The sequence below is a fragment of the Neodiprion virginianus genome, chromosome 5, assembly GCF_021901495.1.
Source record: "Neodiprion virginianus isolate iyNeoVirg1 chromosome 5, iyNeoVirg1.1, whole genome shotgun sequence".
NCBI classification, from domain to species: Eukaryota; Metazoa; Arthropoda; class Insecta; order Hymenoptera; family Diprionidae; genus Neodiprion; species Neodiprion virginianus.
Window position 1 is genome coordinate 29,344,250 of NC_060881.1, and position 17,223 is coordinate 29,361,472.

Genomic DNA, 17,223 nt, shown 5'->3' on the forward strand with positions numbered 1-17,223 from the left:
TCGTACAGAAAATAAAATTGATTGCTTAATGTGCGTGGTTCCAACCCTGACCGTGATCCAACGAAATCAAATATTCATAGTATCCACACGGTCACGAACTTCAACTCATCTGTATAATCAATTGACAGAGTAATTTGTTGCAAAGCTGTAAAGGATCCTGAAATTCTAATACCCATGGATATGTAATTCGTAGAGTTTATAGATACATCAATTTTGGCAAAATTAGATGTACCATGAATTCACTAAAACATGCACATAACATGTGTATCTTAAGCTTGCGAGGCTTGTCCTGAAACATAAATCACACGCTGCTTGTACACAGGAAAATCGTTGTATGTACAGCTATACATATATGCATACAAACGTCGAAACACTGAGAAGATATCGTCGCTATAATATACTCAGGCACAAGAAATAATTTAGTATAAATATCGAATAACGTACATGTATACATATAAGTGTATATATTATATACAGATTATTATTATTATTAATATTATTATATTGCCATTACGGATACGCGTATGTCATAACCCCAAAATAAGTTATATATACTTGTATTAATATCAAATTTTAACCAATGTTATATGTATACGTAAAATATTATACATATAATATTTGTTTTTGTTACATGTTTTGTTTTATTTTTCTTTCATTACGTTTCTCTATTTACTTTAGCCTTTCATTTTCACTTAATACCAAAGTGTGCAGGTCGCGATACATAATTCAAACGCACTAAACTATACATATACATATAAATATAAGATTGTAAATAATATTGATGAATATTTTAATTCAAACTAACTATAATAACTAATTGATTATTAAATAATAATAATAATAATAATAGTAATAACAATAATAACAATAATAATATTAATAGTAATCAAGAACAAATCTGATAATATTTGTATTGTATCCTGTATATTGAAATAATTATATACGTATGCTACTGCATCTGCTGCACCTATGCGGTAGCTTTGTATAAACTCGTTATATATACGTACGCCACAAGCTCTCTTGTATATGTATTATATAATAGGTATAAAGTATCGTACGATCAGTTCTTATGTAGTAATTATCTATAATAGTAATAACGTCATATGTTTCCAAAATTTGGTCAAATATTGGATTTGTATAATATTTCTACACCGGCACAATATGTATATATCATACACACAACACATATTATAAATATGTGTATTATATGCATATACAGATTAGTGTGATGATTACATGAATATATGTATATGTGTATACACATATGTATATACATATATAAATAAGCGCAATAAATTGTCGACTTCAATATACCTTACCGTTTTATCGCTTACTCAAGTATAGCACGGATACCTATAAAAATTTTTCTAATAGCTTCCAGCTTGATTGGTAAAAAAATTGATAAAATATTACGTTTTTACGAGTTTTAACGTTATCATTTACGTGGCAGAATTACTTAGTTGCAAACAAATAAATTCTCAACTGTCGAAATGAGGCTAGTCGGTCAATTTGTTATTTTTCGTGGATTTATTAATTTTCCCAGCTTTATCGTCAAGAGAATGGAAAAGATATTACCTATACGAATTCACCGTCATCATTTACGCAAAGGAATTCATTAGTTAATTGCAAACAAATAAATCTTTAACTTTCAAAACGATGTTACTCGGTCAATTGATTAATTTTCATCATAGTATTTCATGCCAGACGCAAATTTCCGCGGTAGGTAACTGTTCATTGAAAGATAAGGCTGATCTTTGGTAATCTTACTTTCTGTCGGTCAAACAGATATTGATCACTCACTCTGCGCTACCACTAATACAAAGCACCACGCGTATGGTAAACGGGTCCAGCCGTACGAAGAAAGCTTCGCATTCAAACCGTCAATGCGTCCGTTTCAGTAAAGGCAACGTGAAGTACAGCAAGTGCGAGTCAGATACAATATTTCGAACGAACGCTAAAGAAAATATGCCGCCGAAATATAAACCGGTAAATAATACCGCGCCATATAATTTATACATTATCAATTAAACTGTTTAACGCTCGGATTTAACTCCCGCACTCTTTTTGCATGGATAATTTTCGTAAATTTACTTATCGTCAACGTGTTTTGAAATTTGAGGTTAGGTCGAATTAACAAGATCCACTGCTGTGTCTACCGCGCTGCCACTCACAGGATAAAATAGAATGCGAACAGCGCCGACAATGTAGTATCGATTCGTTATGAAATCGAAGTTTGTCACGATAACGTAACGAAACGAGAGGAAAAAATTCATTATTGTGCAATTTCAAAATAACTTTCAAAGAGCTGGTTTTCCAAAGTGTGATTATGTTTCGTTTAGTATAGTTTACTAAATTTCAGACAATCCCAAAGATGCGAAGTAACGATTTGTCCTAAACTTGCATCGTTATAGTAACGTTACTAACTTCAACCTCATGATTTATTCGATTTCATCCTGGTTTTAAGTCAAATTGAAATGTTAGTTAAATCAGATTCAATTTTATAAACATTATGTTTGCGAATGTCGTATTTGATTGTTAAAGTAGTCTGTTTTTTTTTTAATCGTATTTCCAATGATACGGTATCTTGATGTAACGAAGTGAATGCTTCACAATTTGCAAACAATTCTCTATCATTGATATTCGTACAATGTGCCTAGAGCAATCAAGTACTCAATCTGATAATTTCGTTGCCACATTGCTCATTGGTAGCAACGTTGGTGGCTACAGCCAAAAAGTTAAAATCACGTTCTTTATATGTTTTATCAAAAAACCACACTTCATGCAGGGTGGAAGGACCTTTCCTCCGAAAATTAAACCGACCTCGTTACCACCTCAAACGCTGAACAGCATCCCGGGCGCCGAATCCGCATCGACATCTACTTCCAATAGCTTGGATCGCGAAGCTGAAGATAAATTTGAGGTGGAACTATGCTGGTGCATTCAGCAGCTCCAGACAGCTCTGGATTCCGGAAAGCTTACCGAAAAACAGACACTGGATACTAGCAAGACATTGAACGTGTTAAAGAGTAATACAGCACCTTTGATCAAGAAAAGACAATTCATGCGGACTACGTTCGGCGATTATAGAACCAAAATGGCTAACGAACAGAAAAAACTCGGAAAAACTTCCACTCAAGTTAAGTTTACACCCTCGACCAACGATAACAAGAAATCGATTTTTCTCAGAAAGGCCGCAGCCACGGATGCTCATCCGAAACCGATAGAAACAAAAAACACTACCGGCTTCCGAATATTGCCGTCAGATAATAATTCTTTCAAATTCAACTTCAGCGACCCTCAAGTGTAAATTTATTACGAAACATAATTAGGTGTAAGCATTTTTCAACATGTATAATAAACCGTATTTATATTCTGTACACTATGCCTCATTTCCATTTGTTCAACATTCCGAATCGCATTCTCAAGAGAACTTAAAATTTTTATACAATTCAACATCACAGAATATTTTCAGAAAACTCTATTAAATATTTCGGTTTTACGACTTCTGAGGAAATTTCGTGAACTGAAAATGACGTCGAAAATGGTTAAAATTTTATTCAAACATTTCCATCCATTTATGACGTGATTCAGACAACGCAGAGATTGCCAATTGTGTGTACCGTAATCGAAATTAAATTACGTCTAACGTTGTCTGAGGATAAATATGGAAGTGAAAAATTGTTCACGAGGTCCCTGGATATTACCGGGTACGATCATTTAGTAATAATTCAAGTTAGTAACGATAAGACGTCGAGGTTCGATGGTACGGTGCCTGTCGCGGTCTCCGGCTTCCCATCCTGCCTTGACGAAAACAAAGTGTTCTTGTGCACGCGATTCACTGCCAGGCTCCGGCTACAACTCGCGATTCCGAAGTTCCTCGATTTGCCCCTCTTGTCTTACGGATAGGAGAGCAATCGCCTTGCGTGGCGAGCGTACCGTACGTGATAAATCGATTTTCCCCACGCTTATATTTAGGGGCTGCACTACGACTAGCAGTCACAGTTCTCACAGAATGCTCGGAGCCAGCACTTATCCTCGCCGAGGACGCTACGGCCTCACCACAGCTCCTGCGCCATCAACAGGAGCCTCGAACACCTTTCTAGTCCGCCCAAGGCTACCGTTGAGATCGTACTCAAGGCCGAAGACCACCGCCAATCTTTTGAGCGGCGATGTCGCCGGTTACGGAAGATCCAAAAGACTGAAATCGAGGTAACAGAGAGGAACGATCTTTTTTTTTATCATACGTGTGTTCTCAGTCCCTTTTTTCAGTCTCTAAAAAGAATTTTTAAACGTTGTAGGATGAGATATTCGAACCAGAAAACAGCGTTCGCATTAGTATAATTATCATTGCGTCAATGTGAACAGAGAAATTTATTACAGAAAATTGAACGGGTACCAGAAGATAGACCCTACGAAAAAGAAGGCGCCCGATTATACCGATTTTGCGTACCGAGAAGCGGTTTCCAAGCTGAAATATTTATTGGCGGAGTCATACACACCGAGAGTAACTCCTAGGTACAACGATGATGTAATTGCTAGAGATCTATCAAAGAAATCAGAATATGTATAATTGATGCAATTATTTTCCATATTTGTTTTTCTCTTATATGTGGCTATGAAAAAACGTTGTTAGGAAATTACTGCACGGTGGCGGAAGATACAACGCTGACAGTAATCACAAGATAAACATCGAGTCTGGAGAAGATACGGATGATCGGAGCCTGGTCAGCGAAGTCTCACAGACAAAAGCGTCAACTGGGATGCTGGGAAATCTTCCGCCTCGTTCCAGCCCGTATTTACCTCGTCAGAAGAATTCCCAATTATCGCGAGGCTGCAGTAACTTGGCTCTGCTCTCGAGAGATCCTCAATCTGCACCACCGGAATTAATGTCGTTCATAGAACGTCAGGAGGAGTACATCGAGCAGTTGGAAAGAGAGTCGCAGTACTGCAGAGACGAGCTAACGAATTTGTTAGGCAAAGTTCGAGAGGTAGGATATACAAAGAAGAAATTTATTACGCGAGGCTGCGGAGACCAGAGGGGGTTTATATTCCCAAAAGCAGTTTGTTGTGAATTTCATTGTTGTGACCTAAAATGATTATGTTTTCAGGTCGTCGCGGAGAACGAAACACTGCAGGACAAGAATAAGAATGGGTTTCTCAAGTCCGTTATTGACGACTACAATAATTCAGAGGAAGAAAATCGGGAACCAAACGAGGAGTCATCGTCTCGTGGGAACACCCTTGAACTCGGTAAAGGAAAGCGCGTCAAGCTCCACAAGATCTTGGAGGGACCGAGCATAGTATTTGAGTCACGGATCAGCGAGCTCGAAGCCCAGCTTACGCAAGCTCGCGTGGAGCTTCGTAAAGCACAGGAAGAGAACCAAGCGAACTTGAGGAGGCTTTCCGAGAGCGGCGGGGGCGAGGCTGGACCAGAGATGAAGGCTCAGCTGGAACGGGCCCTTCGAGACAAGCGGGAAGTCGAGATGAAGGTGGAGGAACTTCAGAGAACCCTCTCGTCAGTGCGAGACAGGGAAGCCGACACGGCGCACAAGGCCAAAAGGACTTTGGACATTCTCGAACAAGCTCAGTTTGAAAAAACTCAGGCCGAAGCAGAAATGCGAAGGCTCAAGGACGAGCTCGACAGGCAACACGACAGACTCAGGGAAGCTACACAGGAAGCCAACCGACGTGTCGCCGAAGAGAGACATCAGATCGAACGCAGGTACAGCCAGCAGGTTGAACAGCTTTCCGCTGACGCTGCCTCCCACTGGGACGTTGCCAGCAAGTCCCAATTAGAGGCTGAGAAACAACGCAGGGAGATCGGAGACCTCAGGAGGGAACTGGCACAGAAACAGTCCCTCATTGACGAACTGAAGAAGGAACTTCAAAGCAAAATATGTAAGTTGTACAACAGCTATTTCACCATTTTTCGCAGAGAGTGAAGCATTGGAGTCCAGCAATTCGCGGGTGAGCACACTACCCATGCTCGACACTCCAGTAGTGGCGAAAGTATCCCAAGCAATGGTTGAACTCAGGTACCCTGACTTGTTATTTCCTCGATATCTAGCCGCCATGCAAAGCGACTTAAGCCAGGCAGTGGCTGAAAAAGACGCCGCTGAACAGGAGATATCCGCTGCGAAGTTGTCCACCGAAAGGGCGGACAGACAGGCTCGACAGGAGCAGAGTCGACTCCAATCTGAGATAAATTCGTACAAGCAAAGGCTGGAGAGAGCAGACGCAGACCTGGTCCACTGTCGCCGTGAAAATTTAAGACTGTCCGAGCAGATTGCATCTCTGGAGAAAGAGGTGAAGAATAGCGTTTTCTCGTCGACTAAATGATTGGTAGAAAATTTACACCACAAGTTGGACAGTGATTCAAAGTTTACGTTTGTTTCAGGTGAACCTGAGCAAGATGGTGAAGGAGGAGGAACACCGTACTCCCGCGGGTGTTACTCCAAGAGGAGTAGATAATGACAAGGAGTTGGCATCGATGATAATGGACATAGAAACGAAGCATGGTGAGAATTTAATTTTTACGTGCCTGTGTTAGGTATACTGTCTTTTCTCTAGCGTTACGTGTACGTCTGTGATGAACGAATAGTATCAATATCCTGTGTATGTACGTACATAATTGCATGCTCCGTTGGCATCTGTGTGAGAAATCGGCACCATATTTGGCAATATGCCTAACATGGGCAGGACGACGACGCGTTAGCCAATTTATTTCGAATTCATTTATGGGATTGAATTTCTTAGCTACAACGGTCGCTGGCCTAGAAGATGCTCTGGCTAATCAGGCTTCTGTTGTCTCTCAACTATCACTCGAGTGCCAATCTCTCACACAGCGGCTAGAAGCCAACAGCGTGAAACACAAGTATAAATTAACATTCGTCTATAATTATTTTTCGCCATTTTATCTCCTTTTCTTCTTCTTTAGTTTCTCTCATTGTCATTTTTCACTGGCTTATCGTAGATTCCGCACTCCGTCAATGGGCGTTATAACATGTACTACTTGAATATCGACCCGTGCGTTAGTTGTGATCATTTTATACACCTGTTGCTACACTCTATGATGTACCAACTCGGGGGTATATATTCTGTGTTGACAGAGGGAATCGTTCAGAGCGATGAAGGAGCCATTGCCATGACCGCTTCGCCTCCCCCAACCAAGAAACGCACTGTTAAGGTCGATCTCAAAGTTAAAGTTGTTCCTAAAAAGAAGTCAGGTCGTTCAGATACCTCCAAGACGCCTCTATCAGCACAGTAATAGCACGTATCAAAGATTTAAATGCAAAACGATATATTTTGGAACGTCATTTAATTTAAGATACGATTAATAATAATATTAATCATTAGTTTCCTATTCGTAACTGAAGGAAAAGGAACAAACGCAAAAGTTCTGATACAGAACATTTTCACTGTTTCATTCAGGGAAGAAATGGCCAGCCTACAAGACAACCTAAAGTATCTAACATCCCAAATACAAGACTCACTAGTCCATCAAAACGGTAATACATCATTCGCCTACGCGTGACATACAATTATTATAATAATTCTTAATAAGGTTTGGTGATTCATTGAAATATTCTTCATGCAGAACTTCCAGCTAAACCCGCGAATGTCAGGTCTGCGGCAGATCATTCAAACTACAATGAACCAGACCAGAACAGCAGAATTGCAACAGCCCAAGATCAGCGGCTACAATATTCACAAAAACCAGACGAAACCTACAACACGACGGAAGGAGCGAAATCGACGAGCAGCCCCGATGGCGCATTGACCAAATCAAGCGTCGACGATCCGTACTCGATGAGGACGACAGAACATCAAAAACAGGTCTTGCAACAAAGTCAAGTAGCTTATTCGCAGGAAAACGAGGATGTAAGAAGTGATTACGCTCCTCAGCGTACGGATCAAGATTACGCGGTTGAAACTCCAACGGAATCCGAAGATCAACGCAATGAAAGACTGCAATACAGAGTCGCAAATGACTCTGAACAATCGCATGGCCAGGCTGAGGTACAGGGAGAGAACAATTACGAGCCAGAAAACGCGGAATTGGACTACAAAATGGAAAACTATGGCACAGACAATCAGATGAACTACGACCCCCAGTACACAGATCAATCCTACGACCAGTACAACATGCAGGAATACGGTCAGGACCAATACGATCAACAGGATGAGCGCGATTACCAAGAAGGCCAGGCGGCAGCCGAGGGGCAATATGAGAGTGGAGATGGTTATCAAAACATGCAGTACGAGCAGGAATACGACCAGAATTACACTGCTGGTTATGACGGGAGCATTGAGCCAAGTGCTGTGCAGCCCGAGAATTATGGAGAACCACAGGGCGAAGCTGCTCCTGCATTTGACGAATCCGGGCCGACGAATAACGTCGCAGAACATTAAGTACGGTACGACATGATCTGTGTAATTTATTTGTTAAATTTTCATTCTCTACGTAAATACTGTAAACTCGACTTGGATATATCCGGTTAATTCCACGTGTGGACTAACTTCAGAAATATATTGTGCAAATGACTTACATCGTGAATTCGTAGGGTAATATTAAATAGCAATAGGTCTAGTGAAGGGGGTGTAATTGATGTATCAAATTATTGTTGGATAATAAAGTGTGCTATGAGGGATTATAAGTGCAACAAAAACAACACTAGCCGTTTACCGTGATCAAACAATCGGAATTCTGCAGCTCGTTGTTGTAATTATGAAATTTTTGAAAAGCTTGTTTATAGCGCTACTTTTGAAAGTAAATATATATTATACTCTGTAGAACTGAAACTGGAAAAATGGAAGGAGATATGGAAAATGACGAGCTTATTTAGATTGATCATATTTGCGATTCCCGGCTCATTGCTTCATACTACTTGAATCCCGTACCAGACTTTGTGGATCAAAATACGTTGTAGCAAGAAGCACTGTTAGATGTTGAAAGTAACTACGATTATGCTGCAATAGATAATAGTTTAAACGAAATGCAGACATGCCATTTCACCACTCCTATCGCAGAACGCAAATTATGATAGTATCGATGGTTGTACTTTTCAAGGACGACATCCACTAAACCATTTGGCAAACGTCAGCCTCGATCGCTTTGCTGTAATGATTGACGTTTTGCAGATTACAATCAATTCTCACAGCCGTTTGGTCAGCAAAAAGTGTTTATTAATTACTCGTAATAAATAACACATTGTCATCATTCACTCCGGAAACAAGTTTAGCGAATCTGAAACAAATAAACCGTTAGAAGTTTTCATTTTGAAGCTAAGGACCCGATTATTAAATTTCATTCATTTCATGCACCACACCTGATGATCGATGGGTACTCCAGAATCCTGACTGCCTTAGATGGCGTAAATAAGTCACTGGAGAAGGCTGATGAAAGTGGTGCTAATGGTACCCAGAAATATTCGAATCTCTCCGCCTTTTTTACGTGGATATTTGAAGATACCATTTCACTGGGGCATGCAAATAATGCAAAAATGGATTTTACAAGTACGTATTTTAATATTATTAGGAAAGAAAAAATTATAAAGTACAGAGGCTGAGAGAGGTTACATATTATGGGTACGTCAGGTACAAAATTCAATACGTTTTACGTAGCAGGTGGCTCGTATGCTGTAAGACATAATTATCTACCAATATATTATCTTCCGATACATAAATCTAGATGGACGTTCATATAGTACATTATATACGAACATATAATATACATATATAACTCTGAAATTTATTTATTTCATGTTATTGTGCAAAATACAAAAATAGTAAAATCGTCGGAAAATATGATTAGTTTTCACTGTACATATTTATATGTAAATTATACATGTATATCTATGCAATAGATATATTATATGTATATTATATATACACATGCATATTTCTTTCTCATTAATACCAGATAGTATTATCACACGCAATTGGTACTACAACTTTCCACTTCTTTTACCCTCTCTCTTTTTCTCTGTCATTGGCTATAATATTTACTATGATTAATAGTAAATAAAAAAATGATAAATCAACATAGGTCCGAAACGGACACATACTAAAAATGAAAGAGTTGAATTTATCAGTACGAATAAAATAAAACCAATTCAAAACTATGCAGTAAGTATGCGACGCAAGTATGCTATCATGTTCCGAATCCTAATGAAAATCAGAGGACAGAAAACTGGTTTTTAGCTTGTCTGCTTTTTTTTTTCATGCATATGCGAGACGTCAGTATTCTACGTATTCATTTCTAATTTTTATGGTATTACCACGAGTAAACAGTAAAAGAAAAAGCACCACATTCAACGCAATAGGGAAGATTGGACAACACTTATCAGGTAAGAACAAGAATTTTCTAGTTTTTCTTTTTCACTAATCTGAGATACCAAGTAACTAATAGTGAAAATTTTGGATAAGGTCAAGGAAACATGATCCTCGGAAAAAAAAAACAAAAAAAAACACCTCAGGAACAGATCAGTTATTTTAGCAATAAGATCATTGGTACGCGGTGAAATGTAGCATAACAGAAAGACTCTGTTTCTTATACTTCTAGAGATGTATTTTATACAATTTTTTTTGCATTCTCTCATTTAATATGATAATGATCCAAATTGGAATAAAATACATCATGCATTTGGTTGTTTGCTTAAATCTAAAAATATTGTTTGTCGTGGCGACATTACTATACCTGTAGTGGAAAAATGAAAAAAAAAATTCCCATTTCGGACCACATACGGCTTACCGAATTGTAAATATATTATCAGAATTTGCAGAGAATGTCTGTATCATCTTTTGTTCGTTACATTAAAAAGCAAAAAAAAAAAAAAAATGTTATTACGTATACATAGTGCTGTATGAGACGAAGTCGTTCGATTGTTGTTTTGAGAAGATTTGGTGAAAAAAAATCCTGATCCACATACTTCAATCAAACTTTTTCATCGCTTGCTATAATAAATACTCTATAAATTTAACACATGGTATAGCCAACCATTCAATGCTTTGACCCATGGCGAGATTTAGGACATCTCTTTGTTCCTCCATTTTTTTTTTTTTCATTTTTCCTCCTTTTCCGTCGCAGTTGCTCAATTTTCACCATTTACAGCCCGTTCGGGGGCTGCTAACCTGAACAAAAATAAGGGTTTGTAACCTATGTTCAATCAAGTTAACACTAAATATTACCGACAGCTTCCTCGTGATTATAATTCTACTCACTGATGAATGGTTACAAAATCCTCAGCTAATATACTCGAAGTGTCGAGCGGAGTTAGAAACGCAAACTGGTGTGCTGGATGGTTTCTCGTATGATCTAGCAGAATATCCATAATAGTCCGTCGATTGACTGTGTCCTATAAATTATTTATACAACAATTTATCAAATTTACTAATTAGCAATTTTTTGATTCGAATTAATCATTTTCTTACCATGAACACATCGAACTCATCAAGAAAGTAAAATGGCAGTTTAACGCACTCCCACAAGGCCAAGATGAATGCTACAGTCGAATATGAACGTTCACCTCCCGATAGTGATCTAGCATCATTGGTTGTCCTCTTAGCGCTGCCTGCAGGGTTGACTTCAAGTGACAACAGTCTGTTTTGATGGTCTATTGTAAGACTACCCTGTGTAAACAATTATAGTTATTAAGAATTACGTCGACTTAAGCAGTGGGTACATGCAACGGAAAAAAAGTCTATACCTTATATTGTCTTACAGCTAGGATGCTTTGGAACGACTGGCGTACTTTAGTGCCAATCTCTTTTTTCATTTGCTGATATATGCGTCTTCGTCCCTCTAATCGTTGCAAGTGTTCCTGTTGATTGAACACACAATTTTAACAGACTGACAAATAATCTCAGGAAAACTTGTCAAAGACGAGAGATGACTTACATCGTTACTGATTTTCAAGGCAGAAGCAAATTGTGATACTTCTTCATACTTTTTTTTTTTTTCTTCCAAGTTAGCAGTAATCTGGTCTAGAGCGCCAAACTGCCTCTCTGCAGTTTCAATAGTTACCCTTAATTCTTCTAGCTTCTCATTGATTGTCTTGGCAGATCTACAAGCAGAAATAAGTGTCAAAGCGGAGATAAAATTACCGAAGACTCAGCATCGAAATAATTTTCAAGTTTTCTTTGACCTGGTTCTACATATTTGACAAATGTATTACATATGATTGGTCATATTGTTTAAAAATTTGATTGCAACCTGCTGGAAGTGGTTATTCTACAATTAATGGTAAACCATTTTTGGATAATAATAATAATAGTCTCGTTTTGCGAAAATAAACCTTAAATTACCTTTGTGTGTTAATTCTAGCAGAAAGTTTGGCTGCTCCTGCTACTGCTTTGCCAGTGACACGCTGCTGTATTTCAAGATCAGCGTTAAGTTTTTGTAGAGCTTGCTGAGCTTCTAACAACCTTCGCTCTCCATACTGTGAATTCATACTCAACAATCCTAACTCGTTCTCCTGTTCCCTTATCAATTTCTGTAACACAAAATTACTGTTAATCAAGTAGCTGATTTTTGCTTATTGAATACTTATTCGAAAACTGATTGATATATTATTGCGTACGGTCAACCCACATTTATAGCAAAAATATTACCTGAATTGGTTCAAGTTTCATATCAAGGCAATACATGAGATCCCTACACCTCTTTACTTCCGTCTCAGATGATTCAACTTCTTTTTGTAATCCAACCGTTTCCTTCTTCAGTTGCACGACTATTTTCGAATCCTTTTCTACTATTTGTATCAACTCATTCATTTCCGTCGTCTGCAAAAACGACTTAGTCAATACATGTGGCGACTTTGTACTATGAAAAGTACAACGATGGCCTCAAGAAGAGACTGACCACTTTATATTGGTACTTTTGCTAGTGAATTGTGCAAATATCTTCAACATATACTCACAAATACAGCAATAGAATTAGATTCATCAATTTCGGACTTGTCGCGAAGCTCGTTGATCTTAGTTTTTATTTTAGATTGGTTTGAGCGAAGTCTGGAAATGTTGCTGTTAACTTGATTCAGATCCATTTTAGCTTGGTGTATACTCCTCTGGATCTGCTTGTGCTCGTCAAGTATTGTCGCTCTCTGTTCTTGAGCAAGGACTAGTTCTTCTTCGAAGGCTCTGTAGAGAGAGAAAAATTATTGACGATGTGTGATTCCAATTTAAAAACTATTTAAATAGTGACTGAATCAATACAGATATTAAAATCGAGATTACTTACTGAATAGCTTCTTTTGTCGACACTTGTAAACATTTTGCTCTCATTCCATGTCGTCCACCATAGCTTTTGTAATTTGGATCAGGAAAGAACTCATCACCCTGCAGCGTTATGGCCCTCTTACAATTTCGAGGTACTTTACGTCTGTCGGATAACATTTCACTGGCTTTTTGGCTGGTGGGTATCAATAAAATACACTCAACTTCTCGTTGATCTATTAAACAGTTAGCAACAATAGGATCTGATATCTCCATCATTTCCAATAGATTTTTGAATCCAGGCGCGCGTGTGCAATGCTGACTCACATCATGCATCTGTAAAGAGATTTACCACGGTTATAATTTTTTAAAAGTCCACTCTCGAAATGCCCTAATTTTATCTCAAAAAAAGTAACTAGAAAAAATGTGTACACACCTTGTGAAAAAATTTACTGACGGAAATTTGTGGATTATGTTCATTCCCGAAGATTTCTTTCATTATCTGACCCAAAAACTTGGCATCCTGCATGTTATCTGCGCAGAAAGAACGTAAAGTTCCAAAGCCAAGAAAATTTTCGATGGCTGCTGCCCATGTTTGATCATTAACTTTTATATGAGCTCCTGCAATATCATAAGTGATTAGCATTTACTTGAAATGCTATCATTATTTGAAACAGAAAATAAAATTGCTTCAAGGTATTTTAAAATAAGAGGAAACTGGTAAAATTCTCCAAAACTTTCTGGTTGATTGGCAAAAAAAATTCAATTCTTAAAACACTAACCATTGTACATGTATCAATAAAACCAATGACATATTTGGAACATATTTTTAAGACAGTATATAATTACCCAACGGACCACGCGGCATTTGTTTAAACCTTCCTCTGTCATATTCTTCTTTGATACGGCGCAAAAGGCGTGGCATATTATGACCAAAAATTGTCACAGCGTTATCAGATTCCTGCTTCAAATCGTTCAACTGTCGTTTGATTTTTTCTGGAAAAAAAATTGAAATAACAGACTATTTTACACAAGTTTTTCCAAAATAGTGGAATTTAATATTGCTGAAGCAACAAAGTAAGAATAAACTTACAAGGACAAGGTATTGAATAAAGGGCCACCACTTACTAATTATCGTGTCATTGTGGTCAATTTGTTGTTTCAACGCACGCTCTTCCTGAATCAGGTGATTGTAATTATTATTACGATGTATTTGATCTGTCTGTTTAGTAAGCAACATTGCGTCAATTTCATTCAATTGTTCTTCCAGTTCGGATAATTCTTCCCTAACTCGGCGTTTCTCATTTTCAACTTGATTGCTATCACTACGGAAAAATACTTACGTTGCATTACCTTGTTTTTATGGATACTTAAAAAAATTAAGGATAACTTTTTTTTCCAAATTTGAATACGTGATCACTCCCAAGGAATATACAGAAATATCATGTGGAAAAATTTACGTCAGTAAGACGTTTTTTGTTTGCGCTTTAGATCAATTTTCGGTAACTTTTCAATTATTTTCAAGTATAGGAACACTGTTGTATATAGGTATGTAAAATAAAATTCTTACGCCTCCTGCCGCTGTATCTCCGTACGTAAAACGTTAATGTCCTGTTGCATCCGTTTTATCTTACTCTGTGCCAATACCAATTCCTTGTGCTTTACAGAATGAGCTTCTTTCTTAGATACTAGTTCTTGTTTTGCTGTTGCATATGCTTCTGAGCTGCCTGCAGCCTCATTTTTAATTTCCTGGATTTTCTCTTTGAATTCGCTGAAGATAATTGGAATAAATATATTGAAATATTAATTTTGCATTTTCAATACAATCGAACAAACACGCAAAGATAGAAGCGAATAGAAAGGAACAAGAAGAACAATTAATCTATTGAGTAACTCACTTGATTTTTGCTTTTATCCTTTTCTCTTTGATTTCTTTTGTCTTTATTTCTTCTTGATGATTCTCCACATTGTTCTGTTGCTCTTCCAGCCTCGTTTGAATCTGGCTAAGTTTACGTTCTTCTGCGATTGCCTAATTTTAAAAGAAATAAAAAACCTCGAATCAAATTGTTGGGTACAAAAAACTCGATTATTTTTGGCAAGTACATTTGCAGAGTTTTGATAGACAATTGTCTGTGATGAAATGGAATCGGAATTATATGAATTGTGCCATTAGAAATATCGAGTACTAACAAGTGCCCAGTGTAGTTCACTGTTTAAAGCTTCACGTTGAGCACGATCTCCTTCTATAGACTCCAACTGTTGAACAGTTTTTTCGAGTTTATCGATTTCTTTTTTCGTGACACTTAGATGCTGAAATAAATTGTAAAAGTTTCATAAATTATTACGCCAATTTGCAATTTAACAAATCCAAAGGAACTGAGGAAAATTTAGAAGTACCTCTATGCTTTCAATTAACCGCTGTCTGGTCTCTTCACTTGCTATTTGGGCATTTTTATAATTGTTTCCAATTTTCTCCAAATTGGTGGCCTTCATAAATAACTGATATTTTTCTTTGGGTCCAGCAGTGACAAGAAATGTCCTCGAGACGTCTTGATTCAAGATCGAAATAGGGTTATCCACTTGAATACTCATCTCTGCTATGATACGTTCCAGCTCATCCTTCTTGGACGATACTACTTCGCCTGATTTTTTAATTGTCACAAATTAATTAACACAAATGGTGCGTACGTCCAATTCTTCGAAGAACAAAGTTCGATCACATCTAAAATTATGTGTAACATATATAAAAAAAGATGATAAGAATACCGTTTGAGTTTTTTATCTTATATCCGGGAGCAGATCCAATTGTACGTCTAACCAAGATACTGTCTCCATATATCTCCGGTTTATAAGCCATGGGTCCTTCATTGCAAAGGGTGATTTCGATGACCGCACTGTTCCTCCCTTTCTTGACAAAATCTAAAAATACCGTGACAGAATTGATGCATTTTTCTTAACATCTTGCGTACGCAATATTAATATGCTTCTAAAATACCTTTGACAGAAGATCCTCTGCTTGTTGTATTTGCTTTGGCGCCAAGTCCTACAACCAATGCTGTTAGAAGAGCACTCTTACCACTGCCATTGCGCCCAACGATGAAATTTACATTCTTGTTAAGGTATATTTCTAATGCATCGTGGCACATAAAATTTCTCACAAATATCCGCTTTATTTTTCCAGTAGTCTCCTGTAAAAATTTTATATGATCAATTTCTACTGCGAATTTTAGCAACAGCTAATTAAACATATTTCTATAGAAATTTAATCCCACTAAATAATTGCGACGTAGATCAACAGGCGCAAACAGAAACTCGAATATTACCACAGAAAAAAAATTAAACGATAAGAGGTTATTTTGCGAAGAATAAGAAATCGCACATACCGTGATATCTTCATCTGTCGACGAATTAGCTTGAGAAACTGAACGTCTGGCAACCTTACTCGGATACGCATCGCGATCCGAGTTTTTCCGTTTTCTTCTTTCGTTACTCATAATCTTTGAGATTATTTAGCAAAAAAAGTCATCGTACACTTTACCGCGATTCAAAACCACCGAACTGTATCGCCGTTGTTGGGGTTTCCGATTGACTCGCACCAACTCGCATAATACAGAGCTTCTATGAATATCGCGATGTTATCCGTTGGATCCACGAGAAAGCGGCGCTCTTGTCAATTCAAAATGCAAACCACATAAACGCAAGAATAGTACAACATTGACGTCATCATAACTATTTAGCGTCTTCATTTCAGATGATTTTACTTCTCAGTTCTCACGCTGCGTTCTAAAATTCTGATTCAATTCATGGACTCAGAAGGCGTGCTTTCCATTTACTGATTCAAGTCGACTTGTGTCGCTATTTCTGGTGTATTCCTTTGCCCAGATTGGCCGGTTACACCAGAAACAGCGACACAAGTCGATTTGAGTCAGTAAGTGGAAAGCACCCAAGCTGACCATGATCGGCAGATGCGGAACAAAAGTTGTCTTTACGAACGCATCTTCGGTACTG

General features: G+C 37.8%; 3 protein-coding genes across 3 annotated transcripts; 2 read left to right on the forward strand and 1 right to left on the reverse strand.

The window, feature by feature from the left end:
- The first annotated feature begins 1,863 nt into the window (after positions 1 to 1,863).
- On the forward strand, positions 1,864 to 3,419 carry LOC124304361 (UPF0488 protein CG14286). The gene is made up of 2 exons (XM_046762449.1): positions 1,864 to 1,986; positions 2,786 to 3,419. Exons 1-2 carry the CDS (start codon positions 1,966 to 1,968, stop codon positions 3,305 to 3,307), a joined length of 543 nt encoding a protein of 180 aa, XP_046618405.1. The 5' UTR covers positions 1,864 to 1,965; the 3' UTR covers positions 3,308 to 3,419.
- Positions 3,420 to 3,586: 167 nt separating this feature from the next.
- Positions 3,587 to 8,672, forward strand: LOC124304358 (serologically defined colon cancer antigen 8 homolog). The gene is made up of 9 exons (XM_046762444.1): positions 3,587 to 4,209; positions 4,381 to 4,515; positions 4,634 to 4,988; positions 5,109 to 5,898; positions 6,068 to 6,306; positions 6,398 to 6,518; positions 7,110 to 7,263; positions 7,432 to 7,508; positions 7,598 to 8,672. Exons 1-9 carry the CDS (start codon positions 3,761 to 3,763, stop codon positions 8,410 to 8,412), a joined length of 3,135 nt encoding a protein of 1,044 aa, XP_046618400.1. The 5' UTR covers positions 3,587 to 3,760; the 3' UTR covers positions 8,413 to 8,672.
- A 2,371-nt stretch (positions 8,673 to 11,043) lies between these two features.
- On the reverse strand, positions 11,044 to 16,959 carry LOC124304357 (structural maintenance of chromosomes protein 6). Its single transcript, XM_046762442.1, has 19 exons — positions 16,599 to 16,959; positions 16,211 to 16,403; positions 15,982 to 16,134; positions 15,613 to 15,857; positions 15,406 to 15,525; positions 15,114 to 15,244; positions 14,786 to 14,986; positions 14,344 to 14,540; positions 14,065 to 14,211; positions 13,652 to 13,836; positions 13,241 to 13,551; positions 12,921 to 13,140; positions 12,613 to 12,783; positions 12,307 to 12,494; positions 11,900 to 12,065; positions 11,709 to 11,822; positions 11,434 to 11,631; positions 11,224 to 11,357; positions 11,044 to 11,133 (listed from the first exon to the last, which is right to left on the reverse strand). Exons 1-19 carry the CDS (start codon positions 16,707 to 16,709, stop codon positions 11,094 to 11,096), a joined length of 3,225 nt encoding a protein of 1,074 aa, XP_046618398.1. The 5' UTR covers positions 16,710 to 16,959; the 3' UTR covers positions 11,044 to 11,093.
- Between the last annotated feature and the right edge of the window lie 264 nt (positions 16,960 to 17,223).